This window comes from Phacochoerus africanus, chromosome 16 (genome assembly GCF_016906955.1).
Source record: "Phacochoerus africanus isolate WHEZ1 chromosome 16, ROS_Pafr_v1, whole genome shotgun sequence".
NCBI classification, from domain to species: domain Eukaryota; kingdom Metazoa; phylum Chordata; class Mammalia; order Artiodactyla; family Suidae; genus Phacochoerus; species Phacochoerus africanus.
In genome coordinates this window covers 42778673-42799671 of record NC_062559.1, presented here as the reverse complement: position 1 = coordinate 42799671, position 20999 = coordinate 42778673, and the positions used below count along the sequence as shown (strand labels likewise).

General features: G+C 46.2%; 1 protein-coding gene across 1 annotated transcript in view; it reads left to right on the top strand.

Annotated features, from left to right (window-relative positions):
* The first annotated feature begins 11316 nt into the window (after positions 1 to 11316).
* Positions 11317 to 20999, top strand: part of MTURN (maturin, neural progenitor differentiation regulator homolog) — a 35046-nt gene continuing 25363 nt past the window's right edge. Inside the window, exon 1 of the mRNA XM_047763157.1 lies at positions 11317 to 11709. Coding sequence (XP_047619113.1) covers positions 11548 to 11709 — 162 coding nt within the window. The 5' untranslated portion in view covers positions 11317 to 11547. The remainder of the gene's footprint in view (positions 11710 to 20999) is intronic.

The following is a 20999-nucleotide window of genomic DNA, read 5'->3' as shown; positions in this document are numbered from 1 at the left end:
AATGCATTAAAATCTTGGCAAACTTTGCTGAATTTTGGTAGACTTGTTGCCTTAGTTTACTGAGTAATGCCTTTGCCTACAATGTAAAAGTTTATCACTACCTGCTGTGTCACCTGCCTGGATAGCAAAGCTTCTGAGTTTTACCAGAATAATTTCACATGAATTATGTTGATTTTACAATATCCTTAATTATTTAAGGAAGGAAGAGAACCAAGGTTTTTCGCTTGTGAAAGAGCAAAGTTTTTTATTTATTATTATTATTTTCTTTTTAGGGCCGTACCTGCAGTATATCGAAGTTTGCAGGCTAGGGGTCAAATTGGAGCTACACCACAGCTCACAGCAACACCAGATCTCCGAACAACTGAGTGAAGCGAGGGATCAAACCCACATCCTCGTGGATACAAGTCAGATTCATTTCCACTGTGCCACAACAGGACCACAAAGCTTTTTTTAAATCCTGTCTTTATCTACGTTTATTTTTAAATGCTTTATTATGCGTCTAAGTAGGTAATCAATTATTGTTTCCAAGCCATCTATAATCTGATTTTAATTAAGTATCAAAATATTTTCCGATAAATTTTTTATTTTCATCATCCCCAAAATTAGATTTTTAGAAAAAGTAAAATAAAATCAAGTTGTTTGAGGGGACGTTCTTGAATCGTAATTTGAAATTTTTGAAATCTTGTTATTATTGTAAAATATACGTAACAGAAAATTTACCATTTAGCCATTCCTAAGTGTGCAGAAAATCAAGATATCTTTTACATCTGAAACAATCTTGAGATTCCCTAGAGGGCCCCTAGAAAGTGCAAAGCCCTCTTCTTTCACCTTATAAAAAGAGGGGCCCTAGCGAGGTGCTAGTAGGAATACATTGTTAAATGTAGAATTCCCACTTCAGAAGTTACATGAGAGGAGCTGTCAAATCAGAAGAGAAGCTCAGCTTTCCCTAGGTTAAATTTGTGTAAATAAACTGTTGTTAATTTAAGTATTTCAAAAATGGTATGCTTTCTAGAAAATCCCTGGAGTTTGTCAATGCCCTCTCTGTCCACGATCTATTTGTACCCTCAAGGAAAATACTGATCAAAACTCTCATGAGGAGCTCCTGTCGTGGCTCAGCGGAAACGAATCCAACTAGGAACCATGAAGTTGCAGGTTCCATCCCTGGCCTGTAGGTCGCAGACACAGCTCGGATCCTGCGTTGCCATGGCTGAGGCGTAGGCCAGCAGCTGTAGCTCTAATTCAGCTCCTAGCCTGGGAACCTCCATAAGCCGCGGGTGCCTCCCTAAAAAACAAAACAAAAACAAAAACAAAACAAAACAAACCTCATAAAATAATTGTGTCGTGTTTTCCTATATTTATCAGAATCCTGGCAACACTTTGCCTGATGACATTAGACACCAACAGTATAGTGAGTATTCCCAAACATAAGTTCAGTTTATTTAACATTTTGCCTTGGCCTGGACGTGATCTTATTTCTGTATTTTTAAATTTTATTTTTAATTTAAAAAAATTATTTTTTTGCCTTTAGGGCCGCACTTGCGGCATATGGAAGTTCCCAGGCTAGGGGTCGAATTGGAGCCGCAGCTGCCACCCTATGCCACAGCCACAGCAACACAGGATCCAAGATGCATCTGTGACCTACACCGTAGCTCATGGCAAAGTTGGATCCTTAACCCACTGATCGAGGCCGGGGATGGGACCCAAAACCTCCTGGATACTAGTCGGGTTCATAACCCACTGAGCTATGGTGGGAACTCCCGCTAATCTTATTTCCTTAATTTGCATCTAGTGTCTACTAGGCCAGTGGTCATCAAATAGGATGCACATCAAACTTTCCTTCGGAGTTTTATAAAAATACAGATGTCTGGGCCCTACTCCAGAATCTCTTGACTTGCTATTCTTAGGAGTCTTGCTATATTATGTTTTATGATCATTATGTTATATATCAAGATTTCCCCTCTATGAAATTATGTTTTGCCACTTTAATGAGTCAGATTTCTTTGGCTATAAGCTTAATCGTTATCCTTAGGGACAGGTTTTTGTTTTGTTTTGTTTTGCAGGGGGTATGGGGTGGCTTTACTACTTTTCTTTGGCATGCTATAGAAACAACCAAATTTCCTTGCTGGTTGCATTTTTATGAGGGACTCCTCATTGGACCATTCACATTTGAAGGTTACTAGTTATAAATTAAATGTAGCCTTTTTTTGGGGGGGGGTCTTTTTAGGGCTACACCCAGGGCATATGGAAGTTCCCAGTCTAGGGATCGAATCAGAGCTACAGCTGCCAGCCTGTACCACAGCAATGCTGGATCCAAGCTGAGACTGTGACCTACACCACAGCTCATGGCAACGCCAGATCCTTTACCCACTGATCGAGGGCAGGGACTGAACCTTTGTCTTCTTACATACTAGCTGGGGTCGTCAACTGCTGAGCCACGACAGAATACCATACCATCTTAACTTCTGGGTCAGTTTTACTTTATTGGGCTCAGCCAGAAATTTCTCCCACCTCCAAATTCGAGGAACCTCTATAAAGGCATTTTATCTTATAATTATTGTAGGTCTTTCTTCCACACACAGTCTTGCCACCTACACCACAGCTTGCAGCAATGCTGGATCCTTAACCCACTGAGCAAGGCCAGGGATCAAACCTGCGTCCTCTTGGATGCTAGTCAGATTTGTTTCACTGAGCCACAATGGGAATTCTTAAACATAGCCATTTCAAGTCTCTGCCATCTACAGATAGTTTTTGTGTTACTCCCATGCTTGCCTGAAAGCTCTGCTATAAGCTAAAGGTCGATGTTGTCTTCTAAGAAGGATGGCCTTGGAGCCTTTTCTCAGCCCAGAAAAGGACTGTACCAGGTACTTTAAATTGTCACTGCTTTAAAACTTAACCTCTAGGGTACAGGCTTCTGAGCTGGCATCTTAGATCATTTTCCTACCATACTGGCAAAGGAAATTAGGCTCTCCAGGACTGCTTTTGGTCGAGGACTGCTAACCCAAGGACCAGGAAACAAGAACTAATTACATAAGACTGAGTGAACTGATGAGGGAAATTTCACCGTGGTTATTTTTTCAGAATGTTGATTTTATTTTAATGTTCTATATTCTGGTTGTATGAATAAACCCCTTTCTTTCTTCCTAAGCTGTTTGTAACCTATAAAATTTAGTAGATTGTGCTTTTGCAAACTGAAATGGAACATATACACATTTGATCCCCACTGATCCCACAAAATTCAGAAGCTCTTCCTGAGTCTCCCCACTTTTCATGGTAATATAATTATTCACAAAGGTTTGGCAAGGATCTGTTCTCCTTAGCAGGATACAATTGGATGAATTGATTGTTCAGTGAGGGCCTTACCTGGAGGGCCATATTTGAGAATGATGCTTATTTCATCAGATGTGACCAGCCACTTTTAGGGAGCTAAAGTTGACTTTGCTTATGAAGCCGATGCTTACAAAGCCCTTCTAGGAAAACTGGTTCGTATCTGGCTTATAGCATCCCAGCCTTACAGGAGGTGAGGAAGATTACTTCCTGCCAGACCTGGAACCCTAAGAAATTTGGAGGATTTTGAGAAGAAAGAAGTTCACCCAAATGTATAGAGATTGCAGGTGAAATTTGATGGTAAGAATTTCCTAGCCACAGGAGAGCGAATCTTTGAAGAAATCATTCTGGGATTCCTTATGAAAACATCTAAACAGAAATTAATTTTGTAGTTGGTCAAATTACTATGGACTTGGATCTTGCCGAACAACCTTAAGAATAATCTTTCTTTGAGGTCATCATGGTCATAGAAGGAGAGGGTACACTGGGGAAAATTGTGAAAGATTTGAACACAGACCGAAAGTTTACTTGATGTCTTCAATGGGAAATTAAGCATTGTTTGAGAGTAACCCTGCTGAGTTTTCTGATTCTGTAGTTTGTGCCTTTCCTTGTCCTCGAGCTGTTTTACAGAAAACTGGTAGCAGGGCAAATGATTCTTCTCCGTAGATACAAAGAATCGTGTTCAGTGAAACATTACTGATCATCACCCTGTGGATATTAACCAATTTTGCCTCTATTTGTGCATTTGTTCCTGATTCAACTATAAAAGTGTAATCCTTTGAGTTCTCTATTATGGCATCTTACTGGTTCCCTTATTAATTAGAGTTAATAAAATCTTTGATGTTCTCTTTTCTATTTATGTAAGCATCACAATATTATCTTTCTAGAAAATTACTCTTTAGGGTATTTGCCTGTTATATATTTTCCCTCTCCTATGCTTTCATACTTCCTCCGTTATGACTTAAGTGTGTCTCCTATAAACAGCACAGAGATGAGTTTTGTTGATTTAGACTATCGGACAATCTATGTTCTCATCTGTGAGTTAAATCCATTCACATTGATGATGATTACACTTAGGCTGGAATTATCTCCTCTATCTTATTTTGCCTAAATGATTCTTTATAATGATTTTTCTTGACTTTGGTTTATTCTATCCCTGATATCTACTAGATTGATGGACTTTTCTTTCGTCTCCATTTTCCTTTCTATTTGTCTGGAAGTTTCTTTTTATGTTATTTAGTGGCTACCCTTATGGCAGAACCTGCTAGACATCTCTGCAAATAGCCATTCTCCCTTTCTTCCTTGGCAGTAACCCTGGGAGATATACCTTGCTGAAAAACTACCGTTTCGAGTTTCCCTCACAGATAGAAGTGAAACGCTATGTGAGAAGTTGGTTGAAACGTCTGGGAAAGCTGATCAAAAGAGTAACAAGAGTTGGCCCATGTTCCTTTGTTCTTCCCTCCTTCGTCCTGCTTAGAGTGTGAGTGTGATGGCTGGAACTCCAGAAACCATTGTGCACCCTGAGGTAACTTTGAGGATGGAAGCCCCGCCCTGAGGCTAGTAGGACAGAAAGAAGAGCCTGAGCCCTAATGACCAAGGAGTGGCCAAATTCCTTGGCCACAGAACTGCCCCCCTCCAGATTTCATTCATGTGAAACAAAGACCAACTCCGATCTTGCTCTAGTCATTGTAGTTAAGAGTTTTACTCTTAGCTGAATGCAATTTCTAACTGATACACTTTACATTTTTAAAGGGTATACTTAAACAGAATCTAAACTTAAGCAGTACCTCAACACACATTATAGACCAAGGACTGCTACCATCAGAACGAATGTCTCACTTTTTAAACAAAACTCCATATTGATTTTTGTACCATCTTCCCTGGCGACACACACACCTGCATGATATTTTCTCACATTCTTACAAGTTCGCCAGGTATACACCCTTATCCTGTTTTTACAGATGAGAAAATTGGAGGTCACAGGTGTTGGGTAACCTATCCAAAGTCACACACACAATTAAGTGGCAAAGCCAGGACCTGAAGACTTTTTCACACCCAAACTTTTCCATGGCGTCAAAACCTTGGCACTCTTTCTACCAGCTCCTTCCTTGGCACTGTAGCAGGAGACAAGCACACGTTCTGTCTGGGGCAAGGCTAGAGTAGAGCATACAGCGCTGTCATCAGATCATGGTATCTTAGGAAATGGATGTATCATAAGAGGTCAGTCTGCAAATTACCTGGATACCCCCCCTTTATGCCGAGGGGAAATTGCCTTCCTCTAAGGAGTTCTGGAGTCAGGCGCTTGGAACGCCTCGCTCGAGAATGAGCCAACAAACTGGGTCCCAGTAAGCCTCAGCAGACAAATAAAATAGAGGCAGAACCATAATCATGATCAGAAAAGGTAAAGACAAATGTTAAAACAACCATTCTGTGACCATAAAGTCTGTGTTTCTCTTTCAGCACCACCAAAGAGACATCGCTGAGAAGGAAGTTTTGTGAGTTGGACGAAAGGAAGGCAATGAAAATGTTTGGAAATAGAAACTATTTTAGTTGCAAGTGAGGGCAAGGAAGGCATTGATCAAACAGAATACTGAAGTGTTTAAATGAATAAAAAAAGAAATAAAATTAAAATGCTCTCTGATTCTTTCACATATATAAAAGGAAAATGTTGGAGTTCCCGTCGTGGCTCAGTGGCTAACAAATCCAACGAGGAACCATGAGGTTTTGGCTTTGATCCCTGGCCTTGCTCAGTGGGTTAAGGTTCCACTGTTGCCATGAGCTGTGGTGTAGGTCACAGACACGGCTCGGATCTGGTGTTGCTGTGGCTCTGGTGCAGACCAGTGGCTGTAGCGCCGATTAGACCCCTAGCCTGGGAATCTCCATATGCTGCTAGTGCGGCCCTAAAAAGACCAAAAGAAAAAAAAAAAGAGAGAGACAATAAAATAAAATAAAAATAAAGGAAAATGTTTACCAGGTGATTTTAATCAGCTGGACATGCTTTGAAGGCAAATATGTCCAAATTATGTAATCTGGAGCCTCCTCAAATTCTAGATGCAAAGCTCTTAGAGGGATAACAAAAAAAAAAAAAAAGAAACAATTTTGTAAAAACAAAGATTGATAGATTCAGAAACAAAATTCCGAATGAACTTTTCAGGCCAAAGTAAATCCTTCTCCCGCGGTTTATGGAGCATTTGTGTCACAATGACCCATTTATGTAGATTTTTAATTTTTGCTGATCTTCCAACTGAATTTTTTTTCAAACTCCAGTTGCCCCAAAACATAAACTCCAGCATAGGCTTAACTCACACGACTACCCTCTGCTTATCCCCCCCACCCACCGCCCAGGTGTCACCTCTTCCGAATGTCTTGGGAAGGGGATGATGGCTTTCATCCCTCTGATGCTGACCTCTTGGGTGTTTTTCTCCGAACCTCAGGTCCTTTCACCTCTTCCATCACTGCTGTGACAAATCACACCCCACTCTACTGACCATCACCTCCCAAAACTTGGCCTTCAAAGTCCCTGTGACACAGTGCAACCACCTGGGGCTCAGAGGGTCAATGTGGAACCAGCTTCATTTCCCCTTCTGCCTAGTTCCTTGTACCACAGGACCACAAGGCTGTGTGGATGAAGCAGATTTACCAGAGGGTAGGGCTAATTAAATGGACTTACAACATGAGAGTTAATAAAAGGTAAAATTATATATTCAAGTCAGCCTTACTTATACTAGAATAGTAGTCACAGAGCACTTGGTAACAAGGGTAGGTGGAAGAGTCAGCTTGAGCAGGAGAAGAATCTAGGGTGGGCTTTGCAGTTCTAAATGGGGCTCCTGAGACCTCCCAGCCCATGTGGGATCTGAAGATGTCTTCTCTTCTGACCAACACACATTTCCCAAAGATAGTGGTTCAAGGAGACCAAAGTCTAGATTCATCTAGAGGGAGAAAAACATTTCTCTAAATGCAATGAAGACTGCACAACCCTCTGCCCACCCATGGGGATATGTTTTAATTTCCCTCCTACTTCTGAACAATGGCCAAAGGCAAAACAGAGAAGGGGGCTCAGGAATCCCTTCATCCTTGGACTACATAAAAAACCTGGCTAAGTTCTGGAATGACCACTGCCTGGTACCTGGAACCTGTATACATCTCTACACAGGATCTTTCACAGGACTCCGTCCAAGTGGAAGCAACATGGTTTATTGTCTTCTTGTCTAAGCAACTGACTTTTCCAGTTGCATTAAGAAAACCAAGGTTCAAGCAACTCCTGGACTAATATCCACTGTTTCATGAAAGCACCCTTTTCGTTAGTTAATAAAATGACTGAAGCGGAACTGGTGCCAGACTTTTCTCTCTAAATCTGTGGTTCTCAAGTGAAGGCGATTTTACCCTCCAGGGAACATTGAATAATGTCTGGCGACATTTTTGATTGTCACAATGGCAGAGAGGGTGGGGGGAAATACAACTGGCATCTGGGGTACAGGCTAGGGATGCTATCAAACATCCTACAAATGCAAAAGACAACTCCCCACAAGAGAAAATTCTCCAGCTCCAAATATCAGTAGTGCTGCTATTGAGAAACCCTGCTCTAAATGCTTGGAAAAAATGAGATTTCACTTCATCTATGACCAGTACTCAGCATGCTGTCACTCTCATGGCACTCAGAATTTTACTTTTAAAATTCATCAGCTGATCTTCCTAGAAATCATTCCCAAGAAGTCAGACTAAGAGTAATCATGGCATTTACTGGGTTCTTACTGTGTGCCAGATTCTGGGAAAAGGACTTTACATGTTTATCTTACTTATTGTTACCATTTTCAGAAGCTCTAACAGGAGGCTCAGGGAAAGTAAGTTGCAGATGGATGTGAAACTCGCTGAGGTGGGAATCAACTCAGAACTCAAGCTTCTGCTCTTTAACTCAGTGCCTTTCGAAGGAAACCACTGGTGTCTATTCAGTTTATTAAACAATTGCTTTATACTCATTATGAGAATTTTTCTTCTTCTAACAAAAAGCATGTGTTAAATAAAACTTTGTAATATGGTCATCCATCACTTGGAGTAAACTTGATAGCTGGATTTAAAAACACATGTATTAGAGTTCTCATTGCGGCTCAGAGGTTAACGAACCCGATTAGCATCCATGAGGATGAGAGTTCAATCCCTGGCCTCACTCAGTGGGTTAAGGATCCGGCGTTGCTGTGACCTGTGGTGTAGGTTGCAGACGTAGCTTGGATCCCCTGCTGCTGTGCCTCTGGCGTAGGCCGGTGGCTACAGCTCCGATTTGACCCCTAACCTAGGGACCTCCATGTGCCACAGGTGTGGCCCTAAAAAGACCCCCCAAAAAAAAATCATAGTAAAAAACCCCCTCCTTGGAGTTCCCTGATGGATCGGCGGGTTAAGGATCTGGCATTGTCACTGCTGTTGTTCTGGTAGCTGCTGTGGCTTGGGTGCAGCCAAAAAAAAAAAAAGAAGAACAAAGAAAAGAAAAACCAAATGAAAACTCTCTCTTTTCTAAAAAGAAGAAAAGCTATGTCTTTTATATACTTTCATCTCAAATTAAAAAAAAAAAAACTCTTCATTTTTGAAACTTCCAGACTAATGCACGTCATACTTTAAGTGGCAGAACCAGGTAAAACTGCAGGGACTATTGCTCTATCTTGAGGTGCCCATGTTTCAAAGAAAAAAAAAAAAAAGAAAGAAAGCAACCTTTTGTGACATTTACAACAGAATATCGAATTTTTTTATTCACATGCTTGTCTCCTCCATTGTCCTGTGTATTAGTTTTCTACTGCTGCATAAAAAATTAAAATAAACATAGCAACTTAAGACTACACTCATTAGTTAGCGTCTGTAAGTCACAAGTTCTAGAAAGCCACAGATAACTGAGTTCTCTGCTCAGAGTCTCCCAAGGCTGAGACCATGGCATCGGTCAGGCTGAGTTCTCTTCTGGAAACTCTGCAGAAAATCCACTTACAAGCTCATTACTGTTGTTGTAGCTGTAAGAATAAAGTCTCATTTCCTCCTTGCTGGCTGGTCTTCGGGGGCTACTCTGTGCTCCCAGACTTCTCTCTAGGAGAGGAGCCCCCTCCATCATCAAAGCCACTAGTGAAGAATCTCACTGATGATGAATCTACTTCATGCTTTGAATCTCCAAGAAAAGCCCAGTCAGTCCCTTTTAAGGGCTCGCCTGATTAAGTCATGCCCACAAAGGACAAATCTCCCTATCTTGAGGTCAATGGAGACCTTAATTACATTGGCAGATACCTCTAGCAGTCTAGATCAGTGTTTGTTTGAATAATTGGGGTAAGGTCTGTGTACATCAAGTTGGCAGGAATCTTGAAGGTTATCTCCCCCCCCGCCCCCTGGCCGTGCCTGCGATGTGTGAAAGTTCCTGGGCCAGGGAGCAAACCTGTGCCACAGCTGTGACGCAGGCCTCTGCAGTGACAATGCCAGATCCCGCTGTGCCACAAGACAACTCCTTGAAGGTCATCTTAGAATAGTCCCTAGTTCAAAGTCTGTAAATTCCTTGATAGAAAAAACTGGGCCTTGTGTATCTCTGTCTGATACTCAATGGCTATTCTATGAAATTTCACTGAATTAAATTGTTTTAAAGGAATTGGGAAATTATGAGGTCACGAAATTGTTACACAAGAGCATTAACTTCCAGGTAAGGACATTTCCATCAGGAAAAAGATCAGATAAAACACAATGCTTAGGATGCCTTCGGGCTAATCACTGTCCTGACCTCTTCCTCTACCAAAAGATTAAGTGGATTTTCTACTTTCACTATGGGAATGCAGCTTTGATTTTATGAAGAGAATTCAAGGAAAAAAGAACTCCTATCTCAGTTATTTGCTAGAGAAACAAGCTTCCAGAATCACATCTGTTCTAAGGATGGGTGTCATGAGCTTCCCTTAGCAAGCCTGCCAGCTCTTGGAGGGTGGAACTACATATTAGTCATATTTATATCCTAGGGCTAGCATGGCGCCTGGTTCAGAAGACACACTTTAAAGATAAAGTCTGATTGAATGTTTATAGAATGAATACTATTTAGCCTGTCTCTGCTAGTAGTTATGCAATTCCTGTGGGCCAGGACTCTGTCCAGTGCATTTTCTGCAATCCAGCAGTGCCTGTCTGGTGGTTCCTGGCAGCCAATGAGCGTTCAACAGGTGCAATCCTTGGGCCATATACTTTTGTACTTTTGTGAAATGTACTTTTTTCCTTCCCAAACTAGCAGTTGATGATTTTAGGTTATACAGGATGAATTGAAGGTGACTAATATTCAAGCTAGTCTTAGGAAGCTTATTTCTAAGAAATATTCAGCTTTATGTTAACACCCCCCATCCCCAATCCAAAAACTTTCATCTTCCTTTCCAAATGGACATTCATTTCGGTGTCTAGTAAACGTATTTATGGGAAACATTTATTTACATCAATCAGAGGACAGAGCTGTGATTTCTGAAAAAGAGAAGCTCCATTTTCCTTAGGTTTTCTCAGTTCCTTCATTGCTAGTCTGAGGGTGTAAGTTGTCTGCAGTTTTTTGAGCTTCCCCTGCATTTAAGTCGCATTAGGGAAAACCTTTCCCGGCCTTGTATGCCCAGAGAAACACGATCCAGATAACTCTGCTTCACTGTTACCTGGGAGCTGGGGATTTCGGGGCCGCGCTGTGACGTCACCGGGCTCGCAGGCCGCGGCGCGGGTCTCAGGCTCCGGTGATTGGCTGGGGCCCATGACGTCACGGGCCGGGGCGGCCCCGGGTTCGCGAGGGCCCAAGGATGCTCCGGGTTCCCTTTTAAAAAGGAGGGTTGGGACCGGGGGAGCCCGCGGAGCGCGGGGCCCCTCCCGCCGCGCCGGGTCCCGCCCCGCCCCGTCCCGCCCCGCCGCGCCCGCAGTCCACCTTTCCGGGCCTGGCCGCGCCAGCCTCGGGGGCGGCCCTAAAAGGGGGCGGGCGGGGAGGTGGAGCGAGGAGTCGTCGGGCGCGGCGCCGAGCCGTCCCTGGTCGCCGCCCACCCAGTTACACACAGCATGTAAACAGTCCCCGCCGGGAGGAGCCCCGGGACCGGAGGGAACCCGCGCCGCCCGTCCCCGCCGCCTGCCCCAGAGCCCGAGGAGCCGCGCGCTGCCCGCCCGGGAGGAGGGCGCCCGAGAAGAGGAGGGCGGGCGGCGGAGGGAGCGGGAGGCGGGTGGCGCGCGAGGAGGCTGAGGGAGCGGCGGGCGCGGCGGGCCAGGATGGATTTCCAGCAGCTGGCTGACGTTGCGGAGAAATGGTGCTCCAACACGCCCTTCGAGCTCATCGCCACCGAAGAGACCGAGCGCAGGATGGATTTCTACGCCGACCCCGGCGTCTCCTTCTACGTGCTGTGTCCGGATAACGGCTGCGGGGACAATTTTGTGAGTGCCTGGGGGAGGGACCGCCGCAGCGCGCGGGAGTGTGGACGCGCGGCCGCTTCCCTGCACCCGAGCTCGGGCTGGCGGGGGAGGTGGTGGGGCGCGAGGGGGCGGGGGGGGGCGTAACCAGCTGGCAGCCGCTCACACCGCAGCTCCGCGCTCCTCCCGGGGAGTCCCTGGGCTCTGCGCTTTGGGGTCAGCGTTCCGGGTGGGGCCGGTAGGCGGCCAGCAGGGGCGTCCTTAGGGTCGGGAGAGCCGAGCTAGGACGGGCTGTTTCGGGGACGCGACCTCGGGGCTCGATCGCGGTCCTCGCTTTGGAGCATCTCCGGAGGGGTCTCCGCCTCGCACCAGTCCGGGCCCGGGCGCACGGGCCCTCCCCTCTCGCAGGATCTGGGATCTGGAGCTTCCTCCACCCGGGCGTCCCGTTTGGGTGAGGAATCCTGTTACCCTTCCAAGGAGCAGGCACAACTCCTTGAGTTGTCCCCGCCCGGGAGAATCCCCCTCGCCGTCCCTGCCCCCCGCCCTGCATTTTATTTCCTGCGCTGTTTGGACACAAAGCCTCTGTCCACACTAGCGATGCCCCATCTCCTGGACCTTCTTTGCGGAATTACACCCGGATCTTAAAAACGCACGCGCGCGTGCGCGCGCGCGCGCGCGCACACACACACACACACACACACACACACACACACACACAGGCACGCCTATCCCCCATTCCTTCTGTGCTTCCATTGCTCCTCTGTGAGCATCATACGAGGTGTGTGGGCCCCAGCGGTTCTGTCCGGCCGAGGCGGCGGCCGAGGCTCTGCTAAAGCCCTTTGGTTTTTCCTGATGAGGGAGAATTCCCCCTCCCCTCCTCAGCTCCCCCCCCACCCCCACCCCGCGCCCGCCCGGGGCTCGCGGGGCCCCGGACCTGGAAGTGAGGTGTCCACATCTTCAACTTTGCATCCTGCGCCCACTTGGGATCTTGGCCCTGGCCGTTTAGGAAGGGGATGTAGAGGCCGGGGAGTTGGGCTGGGAGGTGCGGAGACTGGGCCAGGATGGTGCTGCATGAAGTGTTTGTGAGCACAGGGGAAAAATAATGTAAGATGGAGGCGGGCGGCTATGGGCTCAGGTTACTGGCCTGAGTCGCCAGCCTGAGCCTGGAGCTGGCACGGAGGCCGCCCCTGAGGCCGGAGGTGGGACAGCTCCAGGCGCGGCCTGGCGCTGGCTCCTCAGGTGGGGTGAGACAAATCTGGGCCGAGGTCCAGGCTGTCGTGCACCCTGCCACCCATGGAAGTTCGCAAAGGAGTTAGCAAGATTGTCTTAGCCCCAGAGAGATGAAGGCTTATTGTAAAGCATGCCCCTCCCATCACCTCCAGTACCCAGCAAAGGTAAAGAATCCCCCCACCCCCAGCCCTGTGTCACTCTCCAAGAGAGATGGCCTTGAGTGACAGCCGAATTTGAGTTCTGGCCGACAAATGCCTTTTTCATGTCTTCAAAGGCCACATATACACATCCCCCAAATGGGTATAATATCAACTCCCAGGTGATCAAATAGATAAAACACCTAACTGTCCCTACACACAACAAGGGCCCTACAAATTTGGATTAGAGGTCTGGGGTTCCCCAGAGTTTAGAACTTGTTTTTTTCTTAAGAGCCTCCATTTCTCACCTATAAAATGAGGTTAATCAGAATATTTCCATCACAGGTACTTGTGAAGACCAAGTAAGCTATAAATATATGTAAGAACACTGTTAACTATAGTTAAGATAGTAAATAAGGGTTGTTTTGTCGGGAGTTCCCGCTGTGGCACAGCAGAAAGGAATCTGACTAGTAATCCATGAGGATGCAGTTCAGTTCCCCGCCTGGCTCAGTGGGTTAAGGATCCGGCATTGCTGTGAGCTGTGGTGTAGGTCGCAGACGCGGCTTGGATCTGGGGCCACTGTGGCTGTGGTGTAGGCCAGCAGTTACAGCTCCGATTAGAACCCTAGCCTGGGAACTTCCATTTGCTGCAAAAAGAGTTGTTGGTCATTGGGAAGGCTGGGAGATCATTAAAAAGGGATTTACTCCACTGTGAAAGTGTAAGTAAGTGCCAGGGGTATAGTGGGAAGGGCACCAGGGTCCAAGGAATTGCCGTGTCAGGGCTTGATTAGGAGTCTGTCCTGGCCCTGGGCTCCCTTGGTCCCAGTGGCCTTTCTGCCCCCTTATTGTGCGAGATGGAGCAAGAATCACTCACAGTTCTGGATTTTATAGGGAAGAGTTCCACACAGCCTTTCCTGCTGGCACTTTAGGCGACATATCCGAAGGGAATAAGTGGGGACAGAAAAGCAAGACTATTCTTTTGCCTTGAACAGGTTTATCAACCCATCATTCAGGAATATGAAGTCTGTCAGGACCTTTTCAAGGCTGCCTATATTATATTTTAAAAGTTTTCCCACCTAGGATTTCCTATCATGATGCAGTGGAAATGAGTCCGACTAGGAACCATGAGGTTGAGGGTTCGATCCCTGGCCTCGCTCAGTGGGTTAAGGATCTGGCATTGCCGTGAGCTGTGGTGTAGGTCTCAAATGCGGCTTGGATCTGGCGTTGCTGTGGCTGTGGTGTAGGCCCGCAGCTGTAGCTCCGATTCGACCCCTAGCCTGGGAACCTCCATATACCATGGGTGTGGTCCTAAAAAGAAAAAAAATAATAATAAAAGTTTTCCCACCTGTATGAGTGAAATGCTTGGAAGTGTTTCTTTTGAAAGTATTCATTCACCGACAAGTGAAATAGGAAGAAAGAAAGTGGATGGTGGTGGTGATTAACTGCGTAGACGGGAATTTTTCATCTTCTGGAGGCCAACCACCGGAGTTGTCTTAGACGGAAACCGCCCCTCCAGTGTGTCTCAGGCTGGATTTGTCAAACTGCTATTTGCCTCTCGGTAAAGGAACTCAGCCGTGAAGTCAATGTCCTACCTCTGTTCTTTTCCTTTTCCTAGGAAAATCTGTTAAGCATTAGAGGAAGTTTGAAATGAACGGAATTCCTGTAATCTGAAGAATTTGTTAACCATAAGAATATTTACGTAGCACTTCTCAATTTACAGAAATTTTTTATGTCATTCATTATTCAACAAACATTTACTGGGGGCTCACTCTGCACCAAGCCAGGGCTACCGAGAATGGGGCCATTCTATTCATCTAAGAGGCAGTGTGGTATAATGGTGAGGGGCACAGGCTCTGGGGTCTGGCTACTTGAGTTGCCCCCCGAGTCCCCAAATCTTACTTGGTGCCTTGTGGGGGGTTATTTAACCCCTCTGTGTCCTGATTTCCACATCTGTAAAACAGGCATGATATTAGCACCCCCTCCCCAGCAGACTTGTTTGAGAACAGTGTCTAAAGTGGGGGCGATGACAGTGACTCTGCCAGAGGTCTCCCCAAGCAGTCCCTCTGGATCTATTTAAAATATAATCCAGGACATGTTCTCACCAGCTCCCCCCCCCCCCCCCCCCCCCCCGCTCCTAAACTGACTTCTCATCCCTTTTGCAACATAACCTAAGCTCTCCTGGCTGCAAGCGCCCACCTGATCTATCTCCTGCCGCCTCTCTGACCTCCTCCTGCATCATTCTTCCCCTTTGCTTTCCATGTTCCTGCCCCGCTGGCCTTTCTGATCTTCACACAAGCCATGCTCATTCCTGCCTTAGGGTCTCTACATTGGCTGTTCCCTCTGTCTAGGACTCTCTTCCCTCACATCTGCGCATGGCTAGCTCCTCTGTGCCGTGAGGCCTGGAAGAAACCTCCTCCTCTTTCATTCTTACCAGAGCCTTCATGAATACGGGATAGTCCATTGTTTATTTTCAGCCTCCCCCCTTAGCCTGTAATTTTCAGGAGAGTTTGTCTTATTTGTCACCGTGTCGCAGCACTTGGAACAGTGTCAGTCATGTAATAGGTGCTCCATCCATGTTCGTAAGACTGAAGGAATGACAGTCTAGTGTAGAAGGCAGATGTTACATGTCACGCGTGACAGCTTTGAAGACACTACCACTTAAGTGCAATTTACCATGTATCAGACTCTGCATGTATGATCTCATCGCATCTTGGTAATCTCCCAGGCTCCTCTCTGTCATGACCTCCACTTTACAGAAGAGAAAACTGGAGCCCAGCAAGGTTAACTGGCTTTCCCACAGCTAATTAATGATAGGGGAACTTGAACTGTAGCCTGGACGGAATATCCAGGATCCCGGGAGTGACAGCAGGGGACCCAATTCAGACTGTGGGTTCAAGGGCTACTTCTTATTGAGCCTCACAAACATTCTGGAAGGTGGGTATTCTTATCCCCACTTATAGGTGAGGAAACCGAGGCGAATGAGTTTTAAGGGACTTACCCAGAAGTAGGCCACTGAGAAATGACAGAGCCAGGACAAGAGCCCAAGCCCAGAGGGCTGGCCCTTCCCCCATGCAGAGTGTCTTCCAGCAGGCTTAGGCCAGGAGCGCCAGAGGATTAGGAACAAGGACTTCTTTTTGTCTGCCCCCCCTCTTTCTAAACTGCCCTAATTCGGGCCTCTCTCAATGGACAGCCCGTGAGGTCAGGACCTGGGATAAAATGCTGCCAGTGGATGGGGCTCCCCTGCTTGGCTTTACAGGTGTGACGGGGAGGGGACCGAGAGCTCACAGACATCTGCCAGCTCCGAAGGTACCAAGGGCTCAGTCAGGCTTGAGGAGTGGGGTGTTGGCAGCCACTGACATGCCAGACGGACTGAGGGGCACGTGCTCCTGGGCATGGCAGCACCAGCTGCTTCTCCTCCTTGCCTAGGCCGGGAGAAAGGCCCTCTAGAAACAAAGCGCATTTCCCACCCCCCCCACCCCCCGCGGGAAGGGGGGCGCTCCCTCAGTGCCCTGCCCACTGTCAGTACCATGTTTGCCTTACAATTTTGTATAGTTTAATCTCTCCTCAATGCCAAAACAAAGATAGCAGTTGTCGTAGTATTAAAGAAAAATGTTTTATTTATAGAAGGACTACGTGTGCCTATGCTTGTGTCCCTCTCTCTCTATATATATATATTTTCCCTTTTGTTCTAAGCATGTCTCTATTCTTAACTATGTGACTAACAACCTCTTTATTTTGGGGAAAGAAAACATAACATTTGAATGAGATTGCATCATGTTTACATGGTAAAAGGGGAAAGAAGGCACTTTCTTGTCCAATTTAAACCCTCAGTTTCCTCTTCTGTCAAATGGGGATAATCATACCTATATCCCAATATTACTGTGAGGATTAAATGAGGAGGAGCGGAGACTGTGAAGCTTTCCATAGGGGCTGTGTGTTATTCATTTAGAGAGATTATCTTGGGGAAAAATTTCTGTTCTCTGTATAGTCATGGAGTGGTAATTCCAACGAGAGTGCAATTTTGCTGCTATGAGTTCAGATAGAAGGGAGGAAGCTGGGCCTCTGCCAAAGGAGAGGCAGCCTGCAGGTTGTCTCCTGGGATCTTTAGATCCACCCAGTGGATATTATTATTTTCTGGGACTTACAGAGGAAGGAGCTGAGGCTCAGGGTGAAGACATGACACCTGTCTTGACATCCTGGCTTTGGCCCTTGCTTCCTGTGTGACCACCGACCAGTTGCTTAACCCCTCTGAGCCTCAGTTTCCTCTTTGGTAAATGGACGGCTGTTTGAAACCAAAAGCAGGGTGTTGGTATGGTCAGCCGAGCTCTTCCCATCCTGCATAGAAATACGTTGGGTGGCATGAGATGGCTTGTAGCTCTTAGCGCCATCCAATGTCTGTGCAGTCAGCCTGGGATTAAGCCGCACCAACTTTAAACGAGCTCATCCCCGTAGTGTGACGGCAGGAAGGCCACGCATTGAGAGTGAGGCCCTTGGCAATGGCCTTTTGACACAGATAACTGCGTCCTGGGAGAACAATGCGTGTGCTCTCAGCTCCCCTGCCACTCACCCCCACCCGAGCACCAGGCAGTCAAGCAGCATCCCCGCAGGTCTAAGAACAGTAGGTGCACAGATTGTGCTCAAAACGATATTTGTGCGGTTGAATTACCTTAATGACCGAATACCATTTGGGGATAAACTGGATATTCTCGTCTTCACCACAGAAAACAGAAAGATGCTCACTTTCCTCTTTGCAGATGACACTGTTATATTGTTTCAAGCCGGGCAAGCTTTATAAGAAACCCTGCTCCAACTTAGTAACAGCAAGCAGGGCTGCAGATGGCGGGATCTGAAATCAGAGTTCTCCCTGGGGATTTTCAACTCAAAGAGGCAGGCATCTATAGCAAAGAGTAGGCTGCTCAGGGTAGGTACGGGGTGGGCCCCTTCACTGCAACCCATGCCATCCTGAAAATTGGAGTTAGTTTTAGTAATGACATTAAGATTTTTTAATGTAATGCCCATCCTCAAATATGTGGGTCATCCGAGTTGCACCCAGGTTCTAGTTTTCAAATTGTGGGTCCCAGAACCAGCAGCATAAGCATCACCTGGGAACTCTTTTGACACGCACCTTCTCAGCCCTACCCCCATGAGAAACTCCAGGGCTGGGGCCCAGCGATTGTTTTAATAAACCTGCAGGTGACTGTGATGCTTGCTAAAGCTCCAGAACCACTGCTTTCCTCTCCCTCGTGAAGCCTTGCCTTGGCAGTTCTGCTGTGATCACAGGCCAGGCCTGTGATCTGGCTTGGCTCTAACCACCTTATTGGAAATTCGATACATTCTGGCATCAGGCCTCTGGTTGCCAGGGAGTTACATTGTTCAAAGCCTCGGGTTCTCTGACCCCTACTATAGTTTTTGCTTTTTTCTTGAAACCTCGGAAGTGGGTGTTTGGTTACACATGCTTAAAATATTTTCCAAGTTGAAGGCCTGGTGGCCACGCCCTGTGGTGCAGGACTTTGGGTCTTCAAGTGCCCATATGTTTTTTGTACAAGACTAGACCCCACGGAGTTCCCGTGGTGGTGCAGTGGAACCGAATCCGACTAGGAACCATGAGGTTGCGGGTTCGATCCCTGGTCTCGCCCAGTGGGTTAAGGATCTGGGGTGGCTGTGGGCTGTGGTGTAGGTCACAGATGCGGCTCGGCTCTCACGTTGCTGTGGCTGTGGTGTAGGCCGGCAGCTGTAGCTCTGATTCGACCCCTAGTCTGGGAACCTCCATATGCTGTGGGTGTGGCCCTAAAAAAACAAAAGACAAAAAAGAAAGACTAGACCCCAGATCCTATTTTCAGGAGTTTCAGCCCAGCCATCATGTGCTGACTCTGCCCTCCCCAATGTGGGTATGGGCCTCTCGCTAGTTTTCCTGAGATAACCCCCCTGTCCCAAGTCCCTCACCTGCTGGTTCTGAAGGTCTGTTTTCTACGCAGGCACTGCCTCGGGGCACTGGTTGCATGTCTGTCTTTGCACAGGCCTCTGGAAGGCGGTGGATGCAAATGTTTGCCCCATCTGTGGCAGGTGCCAGGCATGTTCACCTGGCCTTGTGTGTCCTAATCTCACTTGGGTTTTGTATTACTCTCCTTCTGTTGTTTCCCCTTTGTCCTTATTTTCCCAACTGCAGACTTATTTTTTAGTTTGTCTTATCTTGTATTCTATGGATCTTTGCTGACTGCTTTGATTAATTTTAGAAGGGGGCAGTTTCCATAAAGAAAACCGAATACCTTTTGTTCTGAGATCCAGTGGATATGAAATATGAGCCTTTAGTCAGTGATGTATTTTAAGCATCTGTATACACTAGGCCTGTCTGATTCCAACCCCCCTGCTCCCTCATGTTATCATAGGGGCAGGGATTCTGTTAAAATTGTTTTTTAAAACCACAAAGCTACTGAGAGTTCAGGATGCGTTAGCCACATGAAGGAAATTTAGGCAGACTGGACAGAAGGCCCTTTAGCAGGTGTTAGGTCTTTCCTCTCCAGTATATTCATAAAGCCACAACTCCAAAAGTGAAGTAATGAAAATTGTGGCATGAACAATCTCTTTATGAGGTTATAGGTGCCCTAGAAACACTAAAACTAAAGAATCTGATTCCCGAGCAGAGCTGTGTACACTGTGGTTCTGTTATTGTTTGAGGAATGTTCTCTCCCAGGTTTGCTTGGTAATTTGAAGTACTTAAAAAAAAAAATGTAACTTAGCTTTTCTTCAGCGACTGTGAAGCTGGGAGATATCAGAGGGAGGAGGGCAGATCTCATTGTTCTCCCAGACCTTCGATCCTCCCCCAAAGCCCCTCAATGAAATAGATGGATCAAAAAAAAAAAAAAAAGGTGGCTTAAAAAATAAGCTTACAAGCTTTTCATAGATACACCTGCTTCTGAATTAACCACAAGCCAAGTTGCCTTGGATAATGTTATCAGAGAAGTCACCTGGGGTGTCTGATTTAGCCTTATGGCAGGTGGAAATCACCCCCCCCCCCGCCCATATTCCTACAGATGCAAAAGGGGAAATAGGGGACTTTATGTCCACCATTTACTGAATATCTACTATTTGCCACGTAGGCGCTGTGCCAAGCACTTAAGGAACGTTGTTTTCTTTTTCTCTAATCTTCACAACAAGTCTAGGGAAGGCAGGCTGAAAATTTTCCATTGTGTGATGCTAGATGTTAATCCCATCTCCAACTTGGATAAGAATTTGAAATTTGCTAGAATTTTTAAAACTTTGAGTCTGTAAATGGATGCTTAGCCCAACTTATATTAAAGTGGGACTTCATTGTTCTCGCTGAATCCCCACTGATCAAGAATCAAGTGCTATAATGGATATGAAAAGCACTTTGTAACTATTATGCTTTTGTAGAAGGTAAGAGACTATTACACAAATGGGGCTTTAGTGGCTCAGCAATTTTAAGGGTCTCTAATTAATAGGGAATCGAGTTTGAGCTATTCTCTAAGCTGGAGAATCTCGAAGTTATCTTTATTAGGTCAGGGCAGATGCCTCTCTAGAAGTCTGCTGGAATCAGAGAGGCATGTGTCGGAAGCGGACCTTCACATTTATGAAACACGGGTAATTGGAGTATTATATATGCCATTTTAATAAGATGGCATATTAGCACCTAGTTATTCTCTCTCAAATCTGCGCAGTGTTTTTTAAAAATTTATTTATTTTTATTTTTTTAGGGCTGCACCCAAGGCATATGGATTTTCCCAGGCTAGAGGTCAAATTGGAACTGTAACCGGCAGCCTGCGCCACAGCCACAGCATCCAGCAACATCAGATCCAAACCACGTCTGTGACCTACACCACAGCTCACAGTAACAGTGGATCCTTAACCTACTGAGCGAGGCCAGGGATTGAACCTGCGTCCTCATGGATGCCCGTCAGATTCGTTTCCACTGAGCCACAACGGGAACGTC